The sequence below is a fragment of the Sciurus carolinensis genome, chromosome 5 (genome assembly GCF_902686445.1).
Source record: "Sciurus carolinensis chromosome 5, mSciCar1.2, whole genome shotgun sequence".
NCBI lineage: Eukaryota > Metazoa > Chordata > Mammalia > Rodentia > Sciuridae > Sciurus > Sciurus carolinensis.
Window position 1 is genome coordinate 81,819,355 of NC_062217.1, and position 21,637 is coordinate 81,840,991.

General features: G+C 38.5%; 1 protein-coding gene across 1 annotated transcript in view; it reads right to left on the minus strand.

Annotated features, from left to right (window-relative positions):
- Positions 1–21,637, minus strand: part of Atp8a2 (ATPase phospholipid transporting 8A2) — a 651,599-nt gene that overhangs the window by 476,607 nt on the left and 153,355 nt on the right. The window contains exons 3-9 of the mRNA XM_047553899.1: positions 19,002–19,101; positions 18,445–18,543; positions 17,268–17,313; positions 16,382–16,422; positions 5,022–5,095; positions 2,344–2,413; positions 1,191–1,318 (exon numbers count right to left, since the gene is read on the minus strand). Of these exons, the coding sequence (XP_047409855.1) occupies positions 1,191–1,318; positions 2,344–2,413; positions 5,022–5,095; positions 16,382–16,422; positions 17,268–17,313; positions 18,445–18,543; positions 19,002–19,101 (558 nt within the window). The remainder of the gene's footprint in view (positions 1–1,190; positions 1,319–2,343; positions 2,414–5,021; positions 5,096–16,381; positions 16,423–17,267; positions 17,314–18,444; positions 18,544–19,001; positions 19,102–21,637) is intronic.

Genomic DNA, 21,637 nt, shown 5'->3' on the forward strand with positions numbered 1-21,637 from the left:
CATGTTATTCACTCATCACTATAGAGAAAAGGCTGTTTTTTTCTATGAAGTGTTAAAGGGAACTGTGTCTCTTACAATCCTGTCATGAAATAAAACACCTAGAAAAGAAAGAGCTAAAATAATAACCAAAAGCTTATTCATTTGGAAAACCCAATTTACTTCACAGACTATAATAAGAAAAAAAAAAAAAAGCAGTAAAACTATCATACCAAATTTGTCAAAGATGACATAATGAACAAGTAAGACATGAGTGATAATTTAGAAATTCAAAATGGGGGTGGGTACACTGGCTATGCATATTAAATAACAATCAACAAACAAGTGCACTTAGTTATCTGTTTTGGGTTGATCCCTATGAACAGGTCCTTCCCCATTAGGGGTCTATTTGAAATAAAAGTGAACACCTGACAGGCTGTAGAGGCACTGATAAGGAGCATGCAGATAAAGGATGGGCAGCAGATAGAGACTGCACCCCAACGTCATGACCAAGATCACTTCCAGACAATAAAACAAATACCACAGGACAAGGACAACAGGATATAGACAACCCACCACTGAATACTCTAGAGGAAGAGTAACCATTTATTTCATTCCACTTTCCAAAAACAAAAGGGCTGGGGTCCTGGCTCAGGTCTAGAGCAAGAGAGCACTTGCTTAGGATGTGGGAAGCCCTAGGTGTGACCCACAGCACTGCAAAATTAAAAATGATAAAATACAAACAAATACTATTTAGAAGAGAGCTAGCCAAAAAAACAAAAAAAGTACACATTTCTCATACAAGTTTATTGACTTTTATACAAGTCAGCTATCTCTCCTGTTTTTCTGCACTGTTTGAATAGCTAAAACCCTTTTCTTCTGCTCAGCAGGTCACAGGGACACAGGAAGAACAGGCCCCTGCTGTGAACCTCATTTGAGGCCCTTGTCAAAAATCACATCTTTATTTAAATAGAGGGGAGGTTTTAAATTGACATTGAAATGGTGTTTCAAGGAAAAAAGCTCAGTTTCTCAGAACTAAGCTAAATATGAAGAAATCTCACCGTTTAATTATGAAACTAGGAAACAAACATCTTTTCCAAAACTTCAGTAATTCTTAGTCACATGACTTTTTTATCATTTTTTTTTATTTTTGCAGACTGCATTCCACATTATTTTAAAAAAGAAAAAAAAATTAAGTAAAAGAAGATTGACACCTTTGCCCATCTAAGTGCAAGTTTCCAGTGAAGTCATAGAGGTGACGATTAGGCCCCTCACATTCTATGGTTCCCGTCAATTTCATCAACACCTCCCTTGTCTTCATGTCAGCAGTTTGAGTCAAACCCTAAAATTTAAGTCAAAAGAGAAAATTGAACACTCTTTTCCATTTTTAAAGGACAACATTCAGCATTCTGTCAATCATAGAGATATAACCAGCCATCTACAATGCACTTATTGAACACAGCAAATATCAGCCCCTCAAGATCCTTACTGGCATCTGACAGCTTTTGCCACAACAATCTCATGCAAAATATTTCAGTGTAGCAGAAGATGAAGATTCCACCACTACGCTGGAAACATCCATGCTTAAGTAATAACATATCCAAATGACTTACAGAAAGCAGTCCTAATACTAAAAATAGAATAAAGAATCCCTTCAATATTTTACACTACCAAGCACTTGTTAATTCTTTTTTGATTTTTAAAACATTTTATTCTGAACATTTCCAAACATACATTTAAAAAAAACAGCACAGTATAACAAACTTCATTTACTCCAAACAGAAAAGAAATTGTCTAAAGCAAATATCTGTAGACAGAATTATTGAATTCAACTTTAGGCAGCAGAAAAATTTTAAGTGTCAAAATGTTAACATTTTAAACATTAAAGATTATTTCTCATGTTAGAATAAAATGTATAGTGAGAATAATTTTATTTAAGGCTTGGGAATTTGGGGTCTAATATACCGCTCTCCAGAATTATAATCTCAATTCCGACACCATGTAAATTGAGATACCCAGGGCTAGTCTACTCTGTTCGTCCACCAGTGTTGCTGCCCTTTCCATCGCCTGGCTCAACCTGGCTGAGGACTCCCCTCTCTTTAGTATCACAGGCAGAGAAGCCAGTAAGATACTAAAGGAAAACATGATACCCTTTGTGACATATAGTTGGATGAAGTCCACTTTTTCTGGGTCCCTCTCAAAAAGTTCCCCTCATAATTAAAGACTCATTATTTCCATAGATTCCATGAGGATTTGGGCCTATCCTTTGGTGGCTAAACAACTTCTCCACAAAAGACAATGACTGGTACATTTGGGACCATATTGCAACTTGAACCTCTATAACATGAGTCATAAATGTGACTTTACCTGACGTATTTTAAGGTTCGTCTCCCCATCTAGATTAGCTGTTTCGACATAACACATTGCCTGAGGTTCACTAAGGAGAGAAAAAAAAAGGTGGTGGGGGGGCACATTTAGTAACATCCTCTCCCTAGATTCATAGAGCTCATCAATTCTCTATTATGGAAAGCATGTCTGCTGATGGGTCCTTCAAAATACACTGTTATAAACAACCATGTTAGTAGTAGTGATTGGTGATAAAGGAAGACACATTCTCATCTTTGGGGCTCAACAGCAATACAAAGTTGTTTGCCCAAGAAATACACCCTTGCAGGCCCCACATAATGACCCCCTAGCCTCAAGCGACAGAAATGACAGAGTGAATGAGAAGGGAGGGGTGTCCTATCAAAAATACATGATGTTCCAAGTAAGACCCAACCACTGGACTAGAGAAATCTAAAGGCTGAGGCTGGGCCTACACCTGACCAAAAAGAAGTGGCCAGAATAAATACTTCGTTTGAGAAAAATGACAGTTGCAGAAGTTAGGGAATTAAGGTATAAACTCAAACCTTTTTGCTTCCCTGCACTTTCTACTAGGTTGAAAGGCAACAGTTTAATCTAACACCTAGTTTTAAGGACAGAACCCAAAGAATGAAAATAAGTATAGTAGATACAAACTCCTACTTCTAACCTTTTATTTTAGGTTAGTTGGCATAGTTAGTGGTTAAGAGAATGGACTGTCTACAACTCACTAGCTAAATTCAAATCCCCTAGTGCTATCTCGAGGAGCTACATGGCTTTGGTAAATGGTTTGATCTCTCTGTGTCTCGGTTTTCTCAAGTATAAATGAAGGATATCAAGGGCAGTTGGAAAGGTTAAATGAGAGACTGTGTTGAGCAGGCTACTCAGCACAAAGTGGACACTCAGGCACATGGAGCATCCTGAAGACAGGACATCAGCTCAGACGAATCATCCCATATTAAAATTAAGTCATCTGAGGGTCACAGACAACACTCCTACCCCAAACTACCAAGTGATTAAGGCTTTAGCATGTCTAAAAAGTTTCTGTGTTTTCTATGAATAAGGCATAACATGAATCCCCCATTGACAGTGTTTTTCTACCTCCGTACGGCTCAGGTCTTATTTTTAAATATTTTATCTCTAGTAGTAAATAAATGCTGAGGCTTAGAACCTAAAGAATGATCAAATCCAGGGCTGGGGATATAGTGCAGTTGGTACAGTACTTGCCTCGCATGTACAAGGACCTGGATTAAATCCCCAGCATCACCCAAAAAAAAAAAAAAAAAAAAAAAAACAGAATGATCAAATCCAATACTAGGAACATTATTTGCTATCAAAGAAAATGCATGGGTTGGAGGGAGGGGGGAAGAGAAGAATGGAGGAACTTTGGATTACACTGAGGGAAATGAGAGGGGGGAGGGGGCGGGGGTATGAAAGATGGTGGAATGAGACAAACATCATTACCCAATGTACATGTACGATTACACGAACGGTTTGAATCTACATTGTGTACAACCGTAAAAATAAAAAGTTGTACCCCATTTGTGTACAATGAATCAAAACGCAGTCTGTAAAAGTAAAAATTTAAAAATAATAGAAAAAAGAAAGAAAATGCAAACCGCATAAGCATCTATGAGTCCAGCAGCCTATAAATATAGAAAGTAACAGTCCTTAAACTTATAATAATTCAATCTTAAAATCAGGAATGGAAGTTTATTCTTATTCTGACTTTGACTTTCTTTGCAATATACTAAAAGAAAAAGAAATAAAAAATGATAGTCTCATTGTGTTGCCCTGGCTGCTCTCAAACTCCTAGACTCAAGGGACCCTCCTTCTTCAGCCTTCTAAGTGCTGGAACCACCACTGCATTTCCTTGATCTTTGCTCTGCACTTTTATTCATCAAGCCAAGAGGTGCATTGTCCCATGGTGTTTATCACTGAGTGATGGTCTCTTTCTAGCATAAATCTACCTAGAGAACATTGTAATGACCCTTGAGCAGATAGGGTGAGAACTGTGGATGAACAAAGAGCAAGTATCATCTGTAGGTCATGTCCATACTGAGACAATGCCTGTGTTTCTGTGAACACCTGTTCAAGGGCAGCACTGGGTTCTGCAGGGCAGACTGCAATCTGTCTGTCTGACCCACCAGGAAACTGATAAGTGCCACCTGGATGTTAGGATGTATCACTCCACTGCCATTGCATCAGTGTACCTATTAATAAGGAGAATGCCCCAGGATGGCCAGGAAGAAGTCAAAACCTATTAAAATTTTTTTCAGAAAAAGCCTAAAAAGACAAATGGCAGAAACAAAACCAAGGGTCAAGGCAAGAGAAGGCAATTGACAAAAACACAGGTTGAGTATCTTTTATCCAAAATATTTGGGATTTTCAGATTTTCTGAGTTTAGAGTGTTTTAGAATTGGGAATGTTTGTGTGACTGTAACAATTCTGCATCCCTAATCCAAAATTCTGAAATCCAAAATGCTTCAAGGTCTCAAACTATAGTTAGCTAGAATAGTACTAACTTGTAACAGGAGAACAGGATGGTAAGAATGGGATGGTAACTCTGGTAACCCACAGGGTAGAACAGAAAAGATGGCTCAAGAGTTCTACAGTTGTTTTTTTTATATTTAATTGTTGCTAACATTCATTTCCAAAAAAATGTGCCCACGAGCACACCCCACCTGGAGGAGAACAGGACCATGTCTGCTGGAAGATACTGTCCATTGAGGACCTTCACGATGTCTCCCACTGCCACCTAGAGACAGGGACAAGGACAGAGGTACAAAAGAAAAGAAAGCACAAATGTGAGAAGGTGGTTAAATAAATGAAGAAGAAAATTATTATATAACTAATATATAGTTATTAGTTTTGCGGCAACAGCAAAAGGAAAATGCTTCCATACAACCTGGAACACTGTTGGCCCTCCATGTCTGTGGGTTATGCATCTGCAGATTCAACCAACTAAGGATCAAAAAATTTTGGAAAAAAAAATGTTCCTGTACTGAATATATACAGACATCATTCTTATTGTTATCTCCTAAGCAGTACTGTATAACACTATTTACACAGCATTTACATTTTACTAGGTCATCTAGAGATATATATATGGGACGTCATCTAAAGTATATGGGAGGATGTACTTATGTTATATGAAAATGTTACACTATTTTATAACAGAGACTTAAGTATCCATGGATATGGCTATCTATGGGGCGTCCTGGAACCAATCCCCATGGATACTGAGGGACAATTTGCATCACTGTTTTGCAGTAGTGTTTTATGAAAAAGAAAAAAAGAAAGGGAGAGGGAGAAAAGAAGTGTATCTGAACAACTATAAAGATCACATTTTCTTACAATTATCCACATGTCAACTAATACTCAAACTTTTCCATAGCGGCATGTGGTAGAGTAGACTGTCCATGCAGCTCTGGAGCCAGCCTACATGTTGGGTTTGAATCCCTCACTCACCCCTGAATAGAGTGTAACTGAGACAGTCATAGAAACTCCATGTATCTCACTTTTCTCATCTGTACAGTAAGAACAGCAGCATATTGCATGAGAATACTGAGAGGATCAACTGAGTTAACACATATATATTTTTCTACTTATACATAAAGAAACTTTGGCTCAAAACAAAATAACTTAGCTGAGGTCACACAACCAGTGTATCTGAACCCAATTCAAACCTGGGCAATCTGGAAGATCAGTGTTCTGATTAAAAGAAAATACTAAATTCATCCATAAACAGTGATCTAAAGGTCCCCCCAGAAATAAACCACATGAAACAGATTTTTACAGCCTTGAAAAAAATTCCAGAAAAAGAGTTATGACCAGAATCCAAAACCACCTTAAGGAACAGTCTCCACTGGACAGAAGATCACAAGCCAAGGAAATTGGCTATAGTCTCCAAACAGCATCATGGTCAAGTGTCTAAAAACTGCTTAAATAATTTCAGAGGAAGCACCAGCTTAGAGAGAATGTGGGTTTTCCAATCAAGCAAGCACAAGCTCAAGTCCCAAATTCAGAGACACATTCAAGTTCTATGATCCTGGAAAGCTGCTTCACCTCCCAGGACTCCAGAGCCCTCACTTCTGAAATGGGAAAACAATACACTGACTCTTAAGGTGGCATATGCAGCACCTGGCACAAAACAGGTGCATGAGTGTAGTCCTACTCAGTATGAGTGTCACTGAATGGACACCATCAGTGACAAAGTCAAGGGAATTAGAATTCTCTGATGATATCTAAAAGGAAGACTCCTAGTACAGTAATAATCGCAAAATGCAAAATGGGTACATAATGTTCTCTGTTTTCTATTCTAATCTTAATATTATTCTCTTAGAAACTCAAATGATGTGATACTTGTGAAAAACTACTAGATTGTATAAACCAGCAGGTACCCAGGTCTATCTTCTTTTGGGAGCTGGGGGTGTGACATAGTGGTAGAGCATTTGCCTAGCTTGTACAAGCACTGGGTTTAATCCCAAAACTGCAAAAACAAACAAACAAACAAAGAAACTACTATTGAGAAAAGGGACAGTTTTCTGAAAGGTGTTCTATTAGTGCTGTGAACTGCTTATAAAGTATGTGGGAAGTCTAATTGGGCTCAACACAGACAAGGATGGTAAAAATTATTTTTTAGAACCCTGTACACTTACAGTTAGTACCCAATTCAAAGATGTAAGTTAGCACTCAATTTAAAGGCAAAAGAAAGGCATATAATTAAAGTATATTCCATGATAAAGCAAAGTTAAAGAATCACTGCTACAGAGATATTTTAACAACCATCAGTAGATAAGCAAGGGATATTTATGTAAATTGAAAGTGTTTTTTAAAACTAAAAATAATTGATTTGGTTTAATTACAAAGAAGAATCAGAAGCAGCAATTGATTTTTAAAAACACTAGAAAGAAAAATTAGTTCTGATTTCAAGAAATGTTTTAAAAAGACTTTTGTTCTAATTCAAATGGGGAACACAAGGAAAATTATGGCTCTATCTTGTCTTTACTTTCACGTCTGAGGGGCCCAGGATTTGAACCTCGGTCCTTGCGGTCCATGCACATGCTAAACGAGCGCTCTCCAAAATGAGCTATTTCTTCAGCTTTATCTCATCTTTACTTTATAAATAAATATATATATATATATATACAACCCAGTAACCAAATATTGAGAAGTTTCATGTATATGAGAAACTACTTATCTAGGAATTTGGTTTGAATGATTTTCTATTTGGTGTTCTTATACATGATTGCCCCTTGCATATGTGATACTATCTGAAAGAATTAATACAGTGGGAAAGAAACCATTCCAGGTCCTAAAGTCACTCTAGCCTCAGGATTCTTCAAGTCCTGATGAAGCAGGCAGAAAACCCTTTCCAAGGCGATCAGAGTTGTTGAGATCCAGCTGAAGGTTGCCTGTCCAGGTCCACAACTGGTCTGCTACACCCCAGGGGTTGGCTGCTTGAGCCTCAATCCATTGGGGATTAGAGTTAATGCTTTTGGCTCCTGTTACCACTGCTCTCTCCCATATCTTCCACACCCCCACACTCACTCTGAACTATACTAAGTTGTGCGCTGTGCCTGGTCCTCCCAAACAACTCAGTTTCACACCTTCTTCCTTGAACATCTTTTGAGAAAAGCCTTGCCTGACCTGAACCAATGGCCCCAGATTAGCTGCCCCCCCTGGCGATGTTCCCAAGGAATCTGCACATACCCTATAGGATTCAGCATGCCACTGTCTCTACTACTACACTCGTTCTTGAGTGTGCTCCCCACATCATCCCCATCAGCCTCTTCCCACAAACTTGTTAAAAATGCGAATTCTAGAACCCAGTGTATCCGAAAATCTTGGAGGGGGGCTTGATCAGTGTTTTATCAGACTCCTAGGTGATAGAATTCTGGCCAAGTTTTATGGACTACCACACGACAAAGGAAGGCACCATACTCTATTTTCCTGGGCTAGCGGATACATTTAGATAAACAAACAAAATGCATTTAGAATTTGAAATAAAGATGCATGTGGGCAAGATATTTAACAGGTGTGTTGTTGCTGTTGGTATTTTTCTCCCAAATGTGTGTGGGAAATAAGAAACAAGATTTAGGAACCTTTGAGGTCATCAACTTCTGAACCCAGAAATCTGTGACCATCATCCCATCTTCTACTGTTTTAAATAGTGTCAGATACTATGGATCCAAATTACTCTTTACTCTGGCCACTATTAATACCTGTTAGGGATATGAAGTGTCCCCCAAAAGCTCCTGTGTTAACACAGGAATGTTCAGAGGTAAAATGATTAGATTATGACAGCTGTAACATAATCAATCCATCCTAGTTTGAACGAACTAACCGGGTGGTAACTGTAGGCAGGTGGGACATGGCCAGAGGAGGTGGATCACTGGGGATGTGCCCTGGACGGGTACTCTTCCACACAGCCCCTTTGCCCTTCCTCTCTGTGCTTTCTGGCTATGATGAATGGAGCAGCTTCCCTCCACCACACTCTCTGCACCATGATGTCCTGCCTCACAGAGCAATGGACTCGGCCAACTCTGGACTGAAATCTCTAAAACCATGAGCCAAAATAAACATTTCCTCCTTTAAGTTATTCTTGTCGGGTATTTTGGTCACAGTGATGGAAAGCTGACTAACACAGAGCCTTTCTGAGGAAGAAAAATAGAGAGGCAATTCCCCAGGGCCATGGGAACCCTTGACTTCCTACAGCACTAACAGCACTTCTCTTCCTGAAGTCAACAATTTCCAATATCTTGATCAAGAGCCACCACACTTCACTTACAGATGACAGGGAGGCCGATGACTGCAGGCAGCACCAGACCCCTAGATGGCTATAATGGTTAAGGTGTTATGAAAAACACTACAAAGGGGAAATTTCTTTAAAAGGTGGTGGATCTTCTAAACCCAAGCAAAAAGTAAACAAAACCAAAGTGAAGGTTGCAGTCACCATATCCTGGTCACTTTTTTCAAATATGTAAGACCAACTGTTTGCTAATTGTTTAGCAATAAAAATTATTTTTAGTTAACCTTCTAAAAAAGCTGTTTCTCTTAAAATCATCAGCTTCAAATGAGACTATTGAGACAACTAATGATAAGTATCCCTGAAAAACATCTCAGATCCATTAAGAAGGTCCACTTAATAGACTCACTTAAAAAGCTAATTTTTTTTTTTAGATTTTTTTTTTATTGTATACAAATGGGATACATGTTGTTTCTCTATTTGTACATAGAGTCAAGGCATACCATTTGTGTAATCATACATTTACATAGGGCAATGATGTTTGATTATTATTTTTCCTTCCCCCCCACCCCTCCCACCCCTCTTTTCCCTCTATACAGTCCTTCTTTCCTTCATTCTTACCGCTCTTCTTATCCCTAATCCTAAACCTAACTCTAAACCTAATGCTAACCCCTCCCACCCCCCATTATATGTCCTCATCCACTTATCAGCGAGATCATTCGTCCTTTAGTTTTTTGAGATTGGCTTATCTCACTTAGCATGATATTCTCCAATTTCATCCATTTGCCTGTAAATGCCATAATTTTATCATTCTTCATGGTGGAGTAATATTCCATTGTATATATATGCCACAGTTTCTTTATCCATTCATCAACTGAAGGGCATCTAGGTTGGTTCCACAATATGGCTATGGTGAATTGAGCAGCAATGAACATTGATGTGGCTGTATCTCTGTAGTATGCTGATTTTAAGTCCTTAGGGTATAGGCCAAGGAGTGGGATAGCTGGGTCAAATGGTGTTTCCATTCCAAGCTTTCTGAGGAATCTCCACACTGCTTTCCAGAGTGGCTGCACTAATTTGCAACCTCACCAGCAATGTATGAGTGTTCCTTTTTCACCACATCCTCGCCAACACCTATTGTTGCTTGTGTTCTTGATAATCACCATTCTAATTGGGGTGAGATGAAATCTTAGGGTAGTTTTGATTTGCATTTCCCTTTTTACTAGGAATGTTGAACATTTTTTCATATATCTGTTGATTACTTGTACATCTTCTTCTGTGAAGTGTCTGTTCATTTCCTTAGCCCATTTGTTGATTGGATTATTTGTATTCTTTGTGTAGAGTTTTTTGAGTTCTTTATAGATTCTGGAAATTAGCGCTCTATCTGAAGTATGGTTGGCAAAGATATTCTCCCACTCTGTAGGCTCTCTCTTCACATTGCTGATAGTTTCCTTTGCTGAGAGAAAGCTATTTAGTTAGAATATATCCCAGTTGTTGATTCTTGCTTTTATTTCTTGTGCTATGGGAGTCCTGTTAAGGAAGTCTGATTCTAAGCCAACAAGTTGAAGATTTGGACCTACTTTTTCTTCTATAAGATGCAGGGTCTCTGGTCTGATTCCGAGGTCCTTGATCCATTTTGAGTTGAGTTTTGTGTAGGGTGAGAGATAGGGGTTTAATTTCATTCTGTTGCATATGGTTTTCCAGTTTTCCCAGCACCATTTGTTGAAGAGGCTATCTTTTCTCCATTGCATATTTTTGGACCCTTTGTCTAGTATGAGAAAATTGTATTTATTTGGGTTTGGGTCCATGTCCTCTATTCTGTACCATTGATCTACCTGTCTATTTTGGTACCAATACCATGCCGTTTTTGTTACTATTGCTTTGTAGTAGAGTTGAAGATCTGGTATTGCAATACCCCCTGCTTCACTCTTGCTACTGAGGATTGCTTTAGCTATTCTAGGTTTTTTATTCTTCCAGATGAATTTCATAATTGCTTGCTCTATTTCTGCAAGGTACATCATTGGGATTTTAATTGTAATTGCATTGATCTGTATAGCACTTTAGGTAGTATAGCCATTTTGACAATATTAATTCTGCCTATCCAGGAACATGGGAGAACTTTCCATCTTCTAAGGTTTTCTTTAATTTCTTTCTTTAGAGTTCTGTAGTTCTCATTGTAGAGGTCTTTCACCTCTTTTGTGAGATTGATTCCCAAGTATTTTATTTTTTTCGATGCTATTGTGAATGGGGTAGTTTTCCTAATTTCTCTTTCTGAAGATTCATCACTTATGTATAAAAATGCATTGGATTTATGAGCATTGATCTTGTAACCTGCTACTTTACTGAATTCACTTATGAGTTCTAAAAATTTTCTGGTGGAATTTCCAGGTTCCTCTAAATATATAATCATGTCATCAGCGAACAAGGATAGTTTGAGTTCTTCTTTTCCTATTCGTATCCCTTTAATTTCTTTGGTTTGTCTAATTGCTCTGGCTAGAGTCTCAAGGACAATATTGAATAGAAGTGGTAAAAGAGGGCATCCCTGCCTTGTTCCAGTTTTTACGGGGAACGCTTTCAGTTTTTCACCATTTAGAATGATATTAGCCATGGGCTTAGCGTAGATGGCCTTTACAAGTTAAGGAATGTTCCCACTACCCCAATTTTTTCTAGTGTTTTGAGCATGAAGGGATGCTGTATTTTATCGAATGCTTTTTCTGCATCTATTGAAATAATCATGCGATTCTTAACTTTAAGTCTGTTGATATGGTGAATGACATTTATTGATTTCCGAATGTTGAACCAACCTTGCATCCCAGGGATAAAACCCACTTGATCGTGGTGCACTATCTTTTTAATATATATTTGTATGCGATTTGCCAAAATTTTGTTGAGAATTTTTGCGTTGATGTTCATTAAGGATATTGGTCTGAAATTTTCTTTCCTCGATGTGTCTCTCTCTGGTTTAGGTATCAGGGTGATATTGGCTTCATAGAACGAGTTTGGGAGGGTTCCCTCCTCTTCTATTTCATGGAATAGTTTGAGGAGTATTGGAATGAGCTCTTCTTTAAAGGTTTTGTAGAACTCGGCTGAGAACCCATCTGGTCCTGGACTTTTCTTTGTTGGTAGGCTTTTGATGACCTCTTCTATTTCATTGCTTGAAATTGGTTTATTTAGGTTGTGTATGTCCTCCTCGTTCAGTTTAGGTAATTCATATGTCTCTAGAAATTTGTTGATGTCTTCGAGGTTTTCTGTTTTGTTGGAGTATAGATTTTCGAAATAGCTTCTAATTATGTTTTGTATTTCACTCGTGTCTGTTGTGATGTTTCCTTGTTCATTCCAAATTTTAGTAATTTGAGTTTTCTCCCTCTTTCTCTTTGTTAGTGTGGCTAAGGGTTTATCAATTTTATTTATTTTTTCAAAGAACCAACTATTTATTTTGTTAATTTTTCCAATTGTTTCTTTTGTTTTGATTTCGTTGATTTCGGCTCTGATTTTAACTATTTCCTGTCTTCTACTACTTTTGGTATTGGTCTGCTCTTCTTTTTCTAGCACTTTGAGCTGTAGTGTTAAGTCGTTTATTTGTTGATTTCTACTTCTTTTTTGAATGCACCCCATGAAATAAATCTTCCTCTAAGTACTGCTTTCATAGTGTCCCAGAGATTTTGATATGATGTGTCTTTGTTCTCATTTACTTCTAAGAATTTTTTTATTTCCCTCCTGATGTCTTCTGTTATCCATTCATCATATAATAGTGTATTATTTAATCTCCAGGTATTGGAGAAGTTTCTGTTTTTTATTCTGTCATTTATTTCTAATTTCAATCCATTATGAGCTGATAGAGTACAAGGTAGTATCTCTATCTTCTTGTATTTGCTAACAGTAGCTTTGTGTCATAAAATATGGTCTATTTTAGAGAAGGATCCATGTGCTGCTGAGAAGAAAGTGTATTCGTTCTTTGTTGGATGGTATATTCTATATATGTCCGTTAAGTCTAAATTGTTGATTGTGTTGTTGAGATCTATAGTTTCTTTATTCAATTTTTGTTTGGATGATCTATCCAGTGGTGAGAGAGGTGTGTTAAAATCGCCTAGTATTATTGTGTTGTGGTCTATTTGATTTCTGGAATTGAGAAGGACTTGTTTGACGTACGTGGATGAGCCAATGTTCAGGGCAAAGATATTTATGATTGTTATGTCTTGCTGATTTATGCTTCCCTTAAGCAGCATGTAATGTCCTTCTTCATCCCTTTTGACTAGTTTTGGTTTGAAGTCCACATTATCTGAAATGAGGATGGATACTCCAGCTTTTTTGCTGTGTCCGTGTGCATGGTATGTTTTTCCCCATCCTTTCACCTTTAGTCTATGGGTGTCTCTTTCTATGAGATGAGTCTCTTGCAGGCAGCATATTGTTGGATTTTTCTTTTTAATCCAATCTGCCAGTCTATGTCTTTTGATTGATGAGTTCAGGCCATTAACATTCAGGGTTATTATTGTGATATGATTTGTATTCCCAGTCAATTGACTCATATTTGTTTTTGACATGATTTGGTTTCTCCTTTATTTGGCTATTCCTTTAGGCTAGCGCCTCCTGTTGCTGATTTGCATCGTTGTTTTTCATCTTTTCCTCATGGAATATTTTGCTGAGAATGTTCTGTAATGCTGGCTTTCTTTTTGTAAATTCCTTTAGCTTTTGTTTATCATGGAAGGATCTTATTTCATCGTCAAATTTGAAGGTAATTTTTGCTTGGTATAAGATTCTTGGTTGGCATCTGTTTTCTTTCAGGGCTTGGTATATGTTGTTCCAGGCCCTTCTAGCTTTTAGGGTCTGGATTGAAAAATCTGCTGATATTCTTATTGGTTTCCCTCTGAATGTAATTTGATTCTTTTCTCTCGCGGCCTTTAAAATTCTGTCTTTATTTTGTATGTTAGGTATTTTCATAATAATGTGCCTTGGTGTGGGTCTGTTGTAATTTTGTATGTTTGGAGTTCTATAAGCCTCTTGTACTTGGTTTTCCATTTCATTTCAGATTTGGGAAATTTTCTGATATTATTTCATTGAATAGATTGTTCATTCCTTTGGTTTGTTTCTCTAAGCCTTCCTCAATCCTAATAATTCTTAAATTTGGCCTTTTCATGATATCCCATAATTCTTGTAGATTCTGTTCATGATTTCTTACCATTTTTTCTGTTTGGCCAACTTTGTTTTCAAGATTAAATAATTTGTCTTCAATGTCTGAGGTTCTGTCTTCCAGGTGTTCTATCCTATTGGTTATGCTTTCTATGGAGTTTTTAACTTGGTTTATTGTTTCCTTCATTTCAAGTATTTCAGTTTGCTTTTTTTTCAGTATCTCTAACTCTTTATTGAAATGATCTCTTGCTTCCCGTATTTGCTCTTTTAACTGTTGATTGGTGCCATCATTTAATGCCTGCATTTGCTCTTTCATCTCCTCCTTCAATGCCTGATATGCTCTTTCATCTCCTCATTTGCTTCTCTGATCGTTTTAATTATGTACATTCTGAACTCCCTTTCTGACATTTCTTCTGCTGTGCTGTCATTGCATTTTATTGATGTAGTATCTAGGTTTGTTTGGGACATTTTCTTCTCTTGTTTTCTCATATTGGTCAGCTGTCAGTGGGACCCTGAGATATTGCAGATTTCCGCTATTGGCTTATAGTGTCCTGGTAGATTTCCAGTGTTTCACCTCCCAGCCTTCAGTAGCCTGATGTCTTGGAGGAATTTGATAATGCAGTGCATCCAAAGAAAGCTGCCCCTAGCCCCCTACTGGTTCCAGGGTTTGGAGCTGGCTCTGTGCGGAAAGGCTCTCACTGGGGGCCTGCACCGTGCAGCTGGCCGTGTTGGAGGAGCCCACCGCCGGAGTGTGGAAGGCTACCTGGGGAAGACTCTAGCTGCCCTGCCCTGCTCTGATAAGCCACCCCTATCTGTGCCTGCCACCGGGCCGAGCTTTACCCAGTGGGCAGACTCACCCGTGGCTCTATTTCAGTCCGAGTCTCTCAATGCCTCCCCTTCTTAACTCCTGGGTTCTGGAGCGACTGGGGATGCAGTCACCCTCTAGGCCGCCATCTTGGAACGCCCCGTGGAAAGAGCCTGCGGCCGGAGTGGGCAGAGCCACCTGAAGAGGTCTCTGGCTGCCCTGCCCTGATCCCAGAGGCTGCTTGCGGATCGAAGGTCTCCGTTGATTCGGGGACTTGTGGCTGGTTCTATGTAGAAAGCCTCTCACTGGGCGGTCTGCTCCGAGAAGCTAGCCTTGAAAGGCACCTCCCACCGCAGGGGTCGAGGCTGCTTGGGGAAGTCTCTGGCTGCTCTATCCTGGTCCCTGAAGTTGCTTATGTGCTGGAGTATGCTGGGAGTACGCTGCACTGGCTCCGGGACTTGGAGCTTGTTCTGGTCAGAAAGGCTCTCACTAGGGGGCCTGCTCCAAGAACCTGGAGAAGCTGGCTGTGTGGGCGGGGCCCACCGCCGGAGTGCGCAGGACTGCCTGTGGATGACTCTAGCTGCCCTGCCCGGCTCCGATAAGCCACCTCTATCTGGGCCTGCCACCCGGGCTGAGCTTTACTCAGTGGGCAGACTCACCCGTGGCTCTATTTCAGTCCGAGTCTCTCAATGCCTCCCCTTCTTAACTCCTGGGTTCTGGAGCGACTGGGGGTGCAGTCACCCTCTAGGCCGCCATCTTGGATCGCCTAAAAAGCTAATTTTACCAGATACAAAATACCAATGAAACAGAGTAGATTTCTCCTAAATTTCCTGTTCATTACTACAAACAACCAAAGAACACCATTCCCCATGTCATACTTCCAGGAACATGGACAAAAATCATTTCTTGATACCATAAAGTTAAAAGCAGCAACTACTGGTCAAACCAAACCAACAGGGATTCCTACTCAAACTCTGTATTTAGTGATAACCTTTCACCAGTAATATTACAAATGAGAATCTCAAAGTTTAAAAACAACAACTCTTAAACATTTGAATTTAGGTCAAGAGAACAACAGAAGACCAGGGAAAATGTTTCTCATATTAGGCTAAGAAACCAGAAAATGTTTTGAAATTTGAGAAATGAAGTTCACAGCTTGAGCTAACACAACCAGGTACATTCTAGAAGTGGCCAGAAATGGAGGAAACACATTATCAGTTCTGACCAAATCTAATGGGAAAACTTACATAAAATGGAGATGACCTGACCTTAATGAAAACTTTATTGTAATTAATACCAACTATTCACTAAAAGTCTCCAAATCAATACTTTCCAATATTAACTTTAAAATTAGTTTTTACCTCTTTCCACATAATGGTATGCCACATACCATTTCTTAACACTGGAAAAGAAAAAAGTAATAATTGATCAGTTAATATTGGTTATAATCAGAATAAAAGCAGTTTCCTAAAAATCCAAAAGGTTCCATTTGAACTTCTATTTACTAATTCTACATCACATAACATATCCTTTGACAGAAAAATATAACACCATCACCCTCCAAAATGGAGCCCTGATCTATGTACTGCTGTAACATACATACATTACTGCAAACACATAAGTATTTATATTTATATGTAAGTAAAATCTACATGCTAGGCACAGTGGTGCATGCCTGTAATCCCAGCAGCTTGGGAGGCTGAGGCAGGAAGATCACAAGTTCAAAGTCAGCCTCAGCAACATAGTGAGGCTCTGAGTTACTTAGGGAGACCCTGTCTTAAAAAAAAAAAAAAAAAAAAAATGAGCCGGGAATGTGAATGAGGCTCACTGGGTAAGCACCCCTGGGTTTAATCCCCAGTACCTACCCACACTCCCCCCAAAAATCTACTTATATTCCTCTCAGAAGCAGAAAAAAAGTCACATGTCAAACACACAAATACAACAACAATAAAAAGAACCAGAGCTAAAAAATCAAAACAATAAGAAGTAGGAAAAGGGAGACAGGGAGAGACTATGAACCAGGGACATAAACACTTCAATGGAAATAAACACTGTCTAAAATTCATGATAATTACAGTCTTTTCTAAAATTCTAAAATACACAAGTCCTGTTCAAATATTAATTATCAGGATGAACATTATTTTTCTAATTTATCTCAGTACCATTAACTACTTACTTAAAAATTCCTTAAATCCAGATCTTAAGTTTATAGTAGAAAAAAAAAAATGATAGGCTCTGGTATCTTACCTATTGTTTTCTTTTTGTTAACTGCATTGTCTGCCTTGTGTCGCTTCTGTTACCGAAAGAAACAAAGGATTTTTAGATTCGAAAGTTCCAAATGAATAACTGAAATAAGATACAATAAGGGGCAGGGCCAGATGCAGTGGTGCACTCTAATCCCAGGTACTTGGGAGGCTAAGGCAGGAGGATCCCAAGTTGGAGATCAGCTTTGGTTGCTGGGGTGGTGACACACCTATAATCCCAGCAACTCAGGACACTGAAGCAGGAGGATCACAAGTTCCAAGCCAACCTGAGCAACTTAGTGAGGCCCTAAGCAATTTAATGAGATCCTGTCTCAAAATAAACAATAAAAAGGGCTGGGGATGTGGCTCACAGGTAGAGCACTTGCCTAACATGTGCAAGGCCCTGGGTTCAATGCCCCATAGAACAAAAAGAAGAGGAAGCCGGGTGGTTTGGAACTGGAAACAAAGAAACTAACTGCTGTAAAATTCAATTTGATGATTTGGTGATCTATTATCATTTACTAAGTTTAGATGTTTTCTATTTTGGCTTAATGATTATGTTTTTGGTTCTAACAGTCAACAAACTCCTTGAAGTGTGAAACTGCTCACTTTTCATTTATGAACAAACTAGAAGAGTGATTCAATAAAATAAGCCCAACAACAGACAGCTGGTTTCATTTTCAACTTACATTAATTGATTTACCTACTCCTCAAAAGATGTACATATGTTCAGGAGACCAAGTGTGTGCATGTGAGCATGTGAGGGAAAAGGAGAGGGAGACAGAGAAAGAAAAGAAGAGTGAAATTAGGAATGTGACTGTAGCCAAGCAACTTGGAGATGCCCCAGGTTAACTGTGAGAAGGAAGATTCTTGTAAAATTCCCTCAGGTGTAGCAAGCACAAAGCTGCTTTTCTAGGCAGTACTATAATGTTTTATTTGCTACCCAAATTAGCAAGCTTTAAAGCAGGAGTTAAGAAACAACTGTGATAAACATCAAAGGGGGTCCAGACACTGCCCCAGGATCACTATATGGGTCTAAGACACTAAGTACGAGTTATCTCCCAAAACATACTATCACCAGTCTAGGGGCTGGCTAAGCTACAGCCCAATTCCCTGTCTTGAACATATCATCCAAAGCAACACATACATTTATCAGTTGTAATCAAAAAGCAAACACTTACGAAATCTTCTACAATCTCTTTGATGCCTGCAATTGTTAAAATAATGATAAATGGCACCAGGGTTGTATATCTTCCTGTTGGAGATACATCTGGAATTTGCTGTAAGAGACCACAAGAGGGAAGTTAGCACATTAAAATCCTCCATGATAAAGAAAATGTGGCCTCACAGCTCACTCTTTCACAGTGCTGCTCCATTTCTGTTATACAAAAAATGATTGCCTTATTTTAAAAACTAACTATGCATTTTGAATATTTTTTTAGATTTTACTCACATTGCCCATGTGTTTAAAACACAAAGAGTTAAAAGTGTGTTCCCACCCCTCCAGAACCATTTTTTCCATGCCTCTTTTAGTAACTCAATTATCCTTAAGGCAATACTAAAGGAAGTCTCTACTTGTACAAAGATCACATTTGTTCATCCCATCAATATTGGATTAGGAAAACAAACTATAGGCAACTATTGTGACACTTTTTCAAGTTAAAAAACCTGTTAGCAAAATCTCATTTTTGCATATAATTAAGGATGCAAATTTTAGGTACTTTTTAAAAGGTATTACCTGCAATAAGGCAATGAAGAGGAAGAAGGCATTAGCAGCTCTTCTAATCTGCTCATACAGGAATCGAGGTAGAAATGTCAACACGCTGTACTTGGCTGTACTGTAAGTGCAAAGAAAAATCCTACCATTAGTTATAGATATAAATCCTCAAAAAAGAACAAAACAAAAAGTTTTAACAATTTCACAACCAGTTTGTAAAATAATGTTTCAAAACTCAGGACAAGGAAATTGCAGTGTGGACCTTCTCTTACAGAGTTATATTTTGTAGAAAGGCACACCTGATCAGAAAATCTTCCAATGTGATCTCTGTGTTCAAACTCTGATATACATGTGGTTGCTTAGTTTCCACACAGTGTAAGCAGGGACATCTGCCCCCCATCTATAACAACACACATGTACCTAATAGTTCAACATGTCCCTCAGTGGATACGCACCACTGATGTTGTATGCTGCAACCATACCTAAACATTCCATACCTTCTATGCACCCATTAGTTGACCACCTTTGCTCACATTTTGCTTCAGTTGGGTCATCCTCTCCCTTCCACCTTACAAGCCTCTCCACAAATAAACTCTTTCCCATCTTATCTTCCCATGTCTTATATATCCCATTAAATCTGGTCAAATTCATAATGACTGTTCATTCTTCAAACCCACAGTATGGTGTTTATCCCTACGTCCATGTAAGGTCTGTTTTAATTCATAACATACACCTCTACAACCATGGGTTCTGCATCCATGGATTTAACCAACCACAGATCAAAAATATCTGAAAAAAGAAATTTGCATCTGAACTGAACATGACATTTTTCCTTGTTGTTATTCCCTAAACATTACAGTATAACAGTTATTTACATAGCATTTTCATTGTGATAGTATAAGTCATCTAGAAATGATTTAACGTATACAGGAAGATGTATGTAGTTTCACTGCAAATACTATGCCATTTTATATGAGGGACTTGCACATCCACAGATTTTGGTGTCTAGAGGGAGACCCTGAAACCAATCCTCCACAGATACCAAGAAATGGCTACATCTATTTCTCTTGCTCCAGAACAGATTATGGAAACAGTAAGGATGTTCACTTCATCTCCATATGTTCCCTAGCACAGAGTGCAACAGAGTCAGTGAACAATAACATAAACTAAAGACAGAAACTGAGAACCTAAGAGGTAAAATGAAACATAACTACATAGACCGTCTACAGGTTTATTCAAGTACCTACTTAAAAATTAAAAGAAGGAAAGAAAATCAAGTACCTCCTTGATGCCTAGATCACCATGTAAAAGCATGAGTGTGAGTCCATCCTTAATTGAAATATATTCTAGTGAGATTATCTACCAGGTTCCAAATGCACAACAAATTAGAAGCATCAAAATAGAAGGACAAAGGGCTCAGGAGAAAGCATATGCCAGAGGCATGTGTACTACCACTAATACCCGATGCAACCAGTCCCAGAAAGACAAAATAAAACCAAAGTTGACAACTCAAAAAAATACAGCAGATTGAGGTCATATGATGGAGCAAGAAATGGCCCCATGTAGCACGCCACCACCTCAGAGAAAATCTTCCCCTGGTACAACAGCCTGGTATTTCACGATTCATGGTGATCACAGTTGTCCTTAAAAAATCGTTGTTGGCCTTCTGCCTAGGAGCTCAAGATGTATGATAAAGTATATGAAGATCATTTTGAAAATGATTCAAACTTTAAAAATCTGACCCTTAAAGAGATATCACTAAATTAGCTGAAAGTGCTTGCATGGATGGAGCCCCTCTTCCCAATGGTGTACTGGGATGTCATTGCAAAATTCTGCCAGACAGAATAAACTAGCTAATATTATGCACATCAAAGAACAGGAAAAACATGTTAAACTTCTGTGCAAAAGAGCTCACAGTAGAGGACAAAGTCAAATGGAACCCCTGATTTCTTTTTGGTCGTTCTGACCACTGAAATAAAGCAACTAACATTAGTAGGAAAGGAAGCAGGAAAGTTCACACATTCTTAGATAAGACAATAGAAAGTATTGTGCAAGGTAATTTGACTATAACACTTGAACCTGGAAGTCCATTTGCATGGCACATGTGCACGCACACACACAGACACACACAGACACACACACACACAGTTGGCACATGGCTCCTTCTAGGTGTAAACATTTTCCTCTTTAGTCAAAGGCTGAGCATGCACATGTCTCTAAATATCATGAAAGTGGAGAGCTGGTGAGGAACAGAATCCAGGAAAACAAAGACAAGGGTATAGAGGTGGGGAAGGGAAGTACACACTTACTTTTACTCTCCTAGAGTACAAATGTTTTCATCTGAGATAGAATCATCATAATCAAAAATTGAGAGAAGGGCTGAGACTGTAGCTCAGTAGCAGAACACTAGCCTAGCATGTGTGAGGCAGTGGGTTCCATCTTTTAGCACTGCATAAAAATAAACAAATAAAATAAAGGTATTCTGTTCATCTACAACTACAAAAAATTTTAAATATTTTTAAAAATTAAAAATATAATTGAGAGAAAATTCATCCAAGAGAGGGTTACTGTGTGGCATTAACATAAAATAATTACCCAAATATACATTTGTCCCTCAGTAGCCAGAGGGGTTTGTTCTAGTAACCCCTGCAGAGACC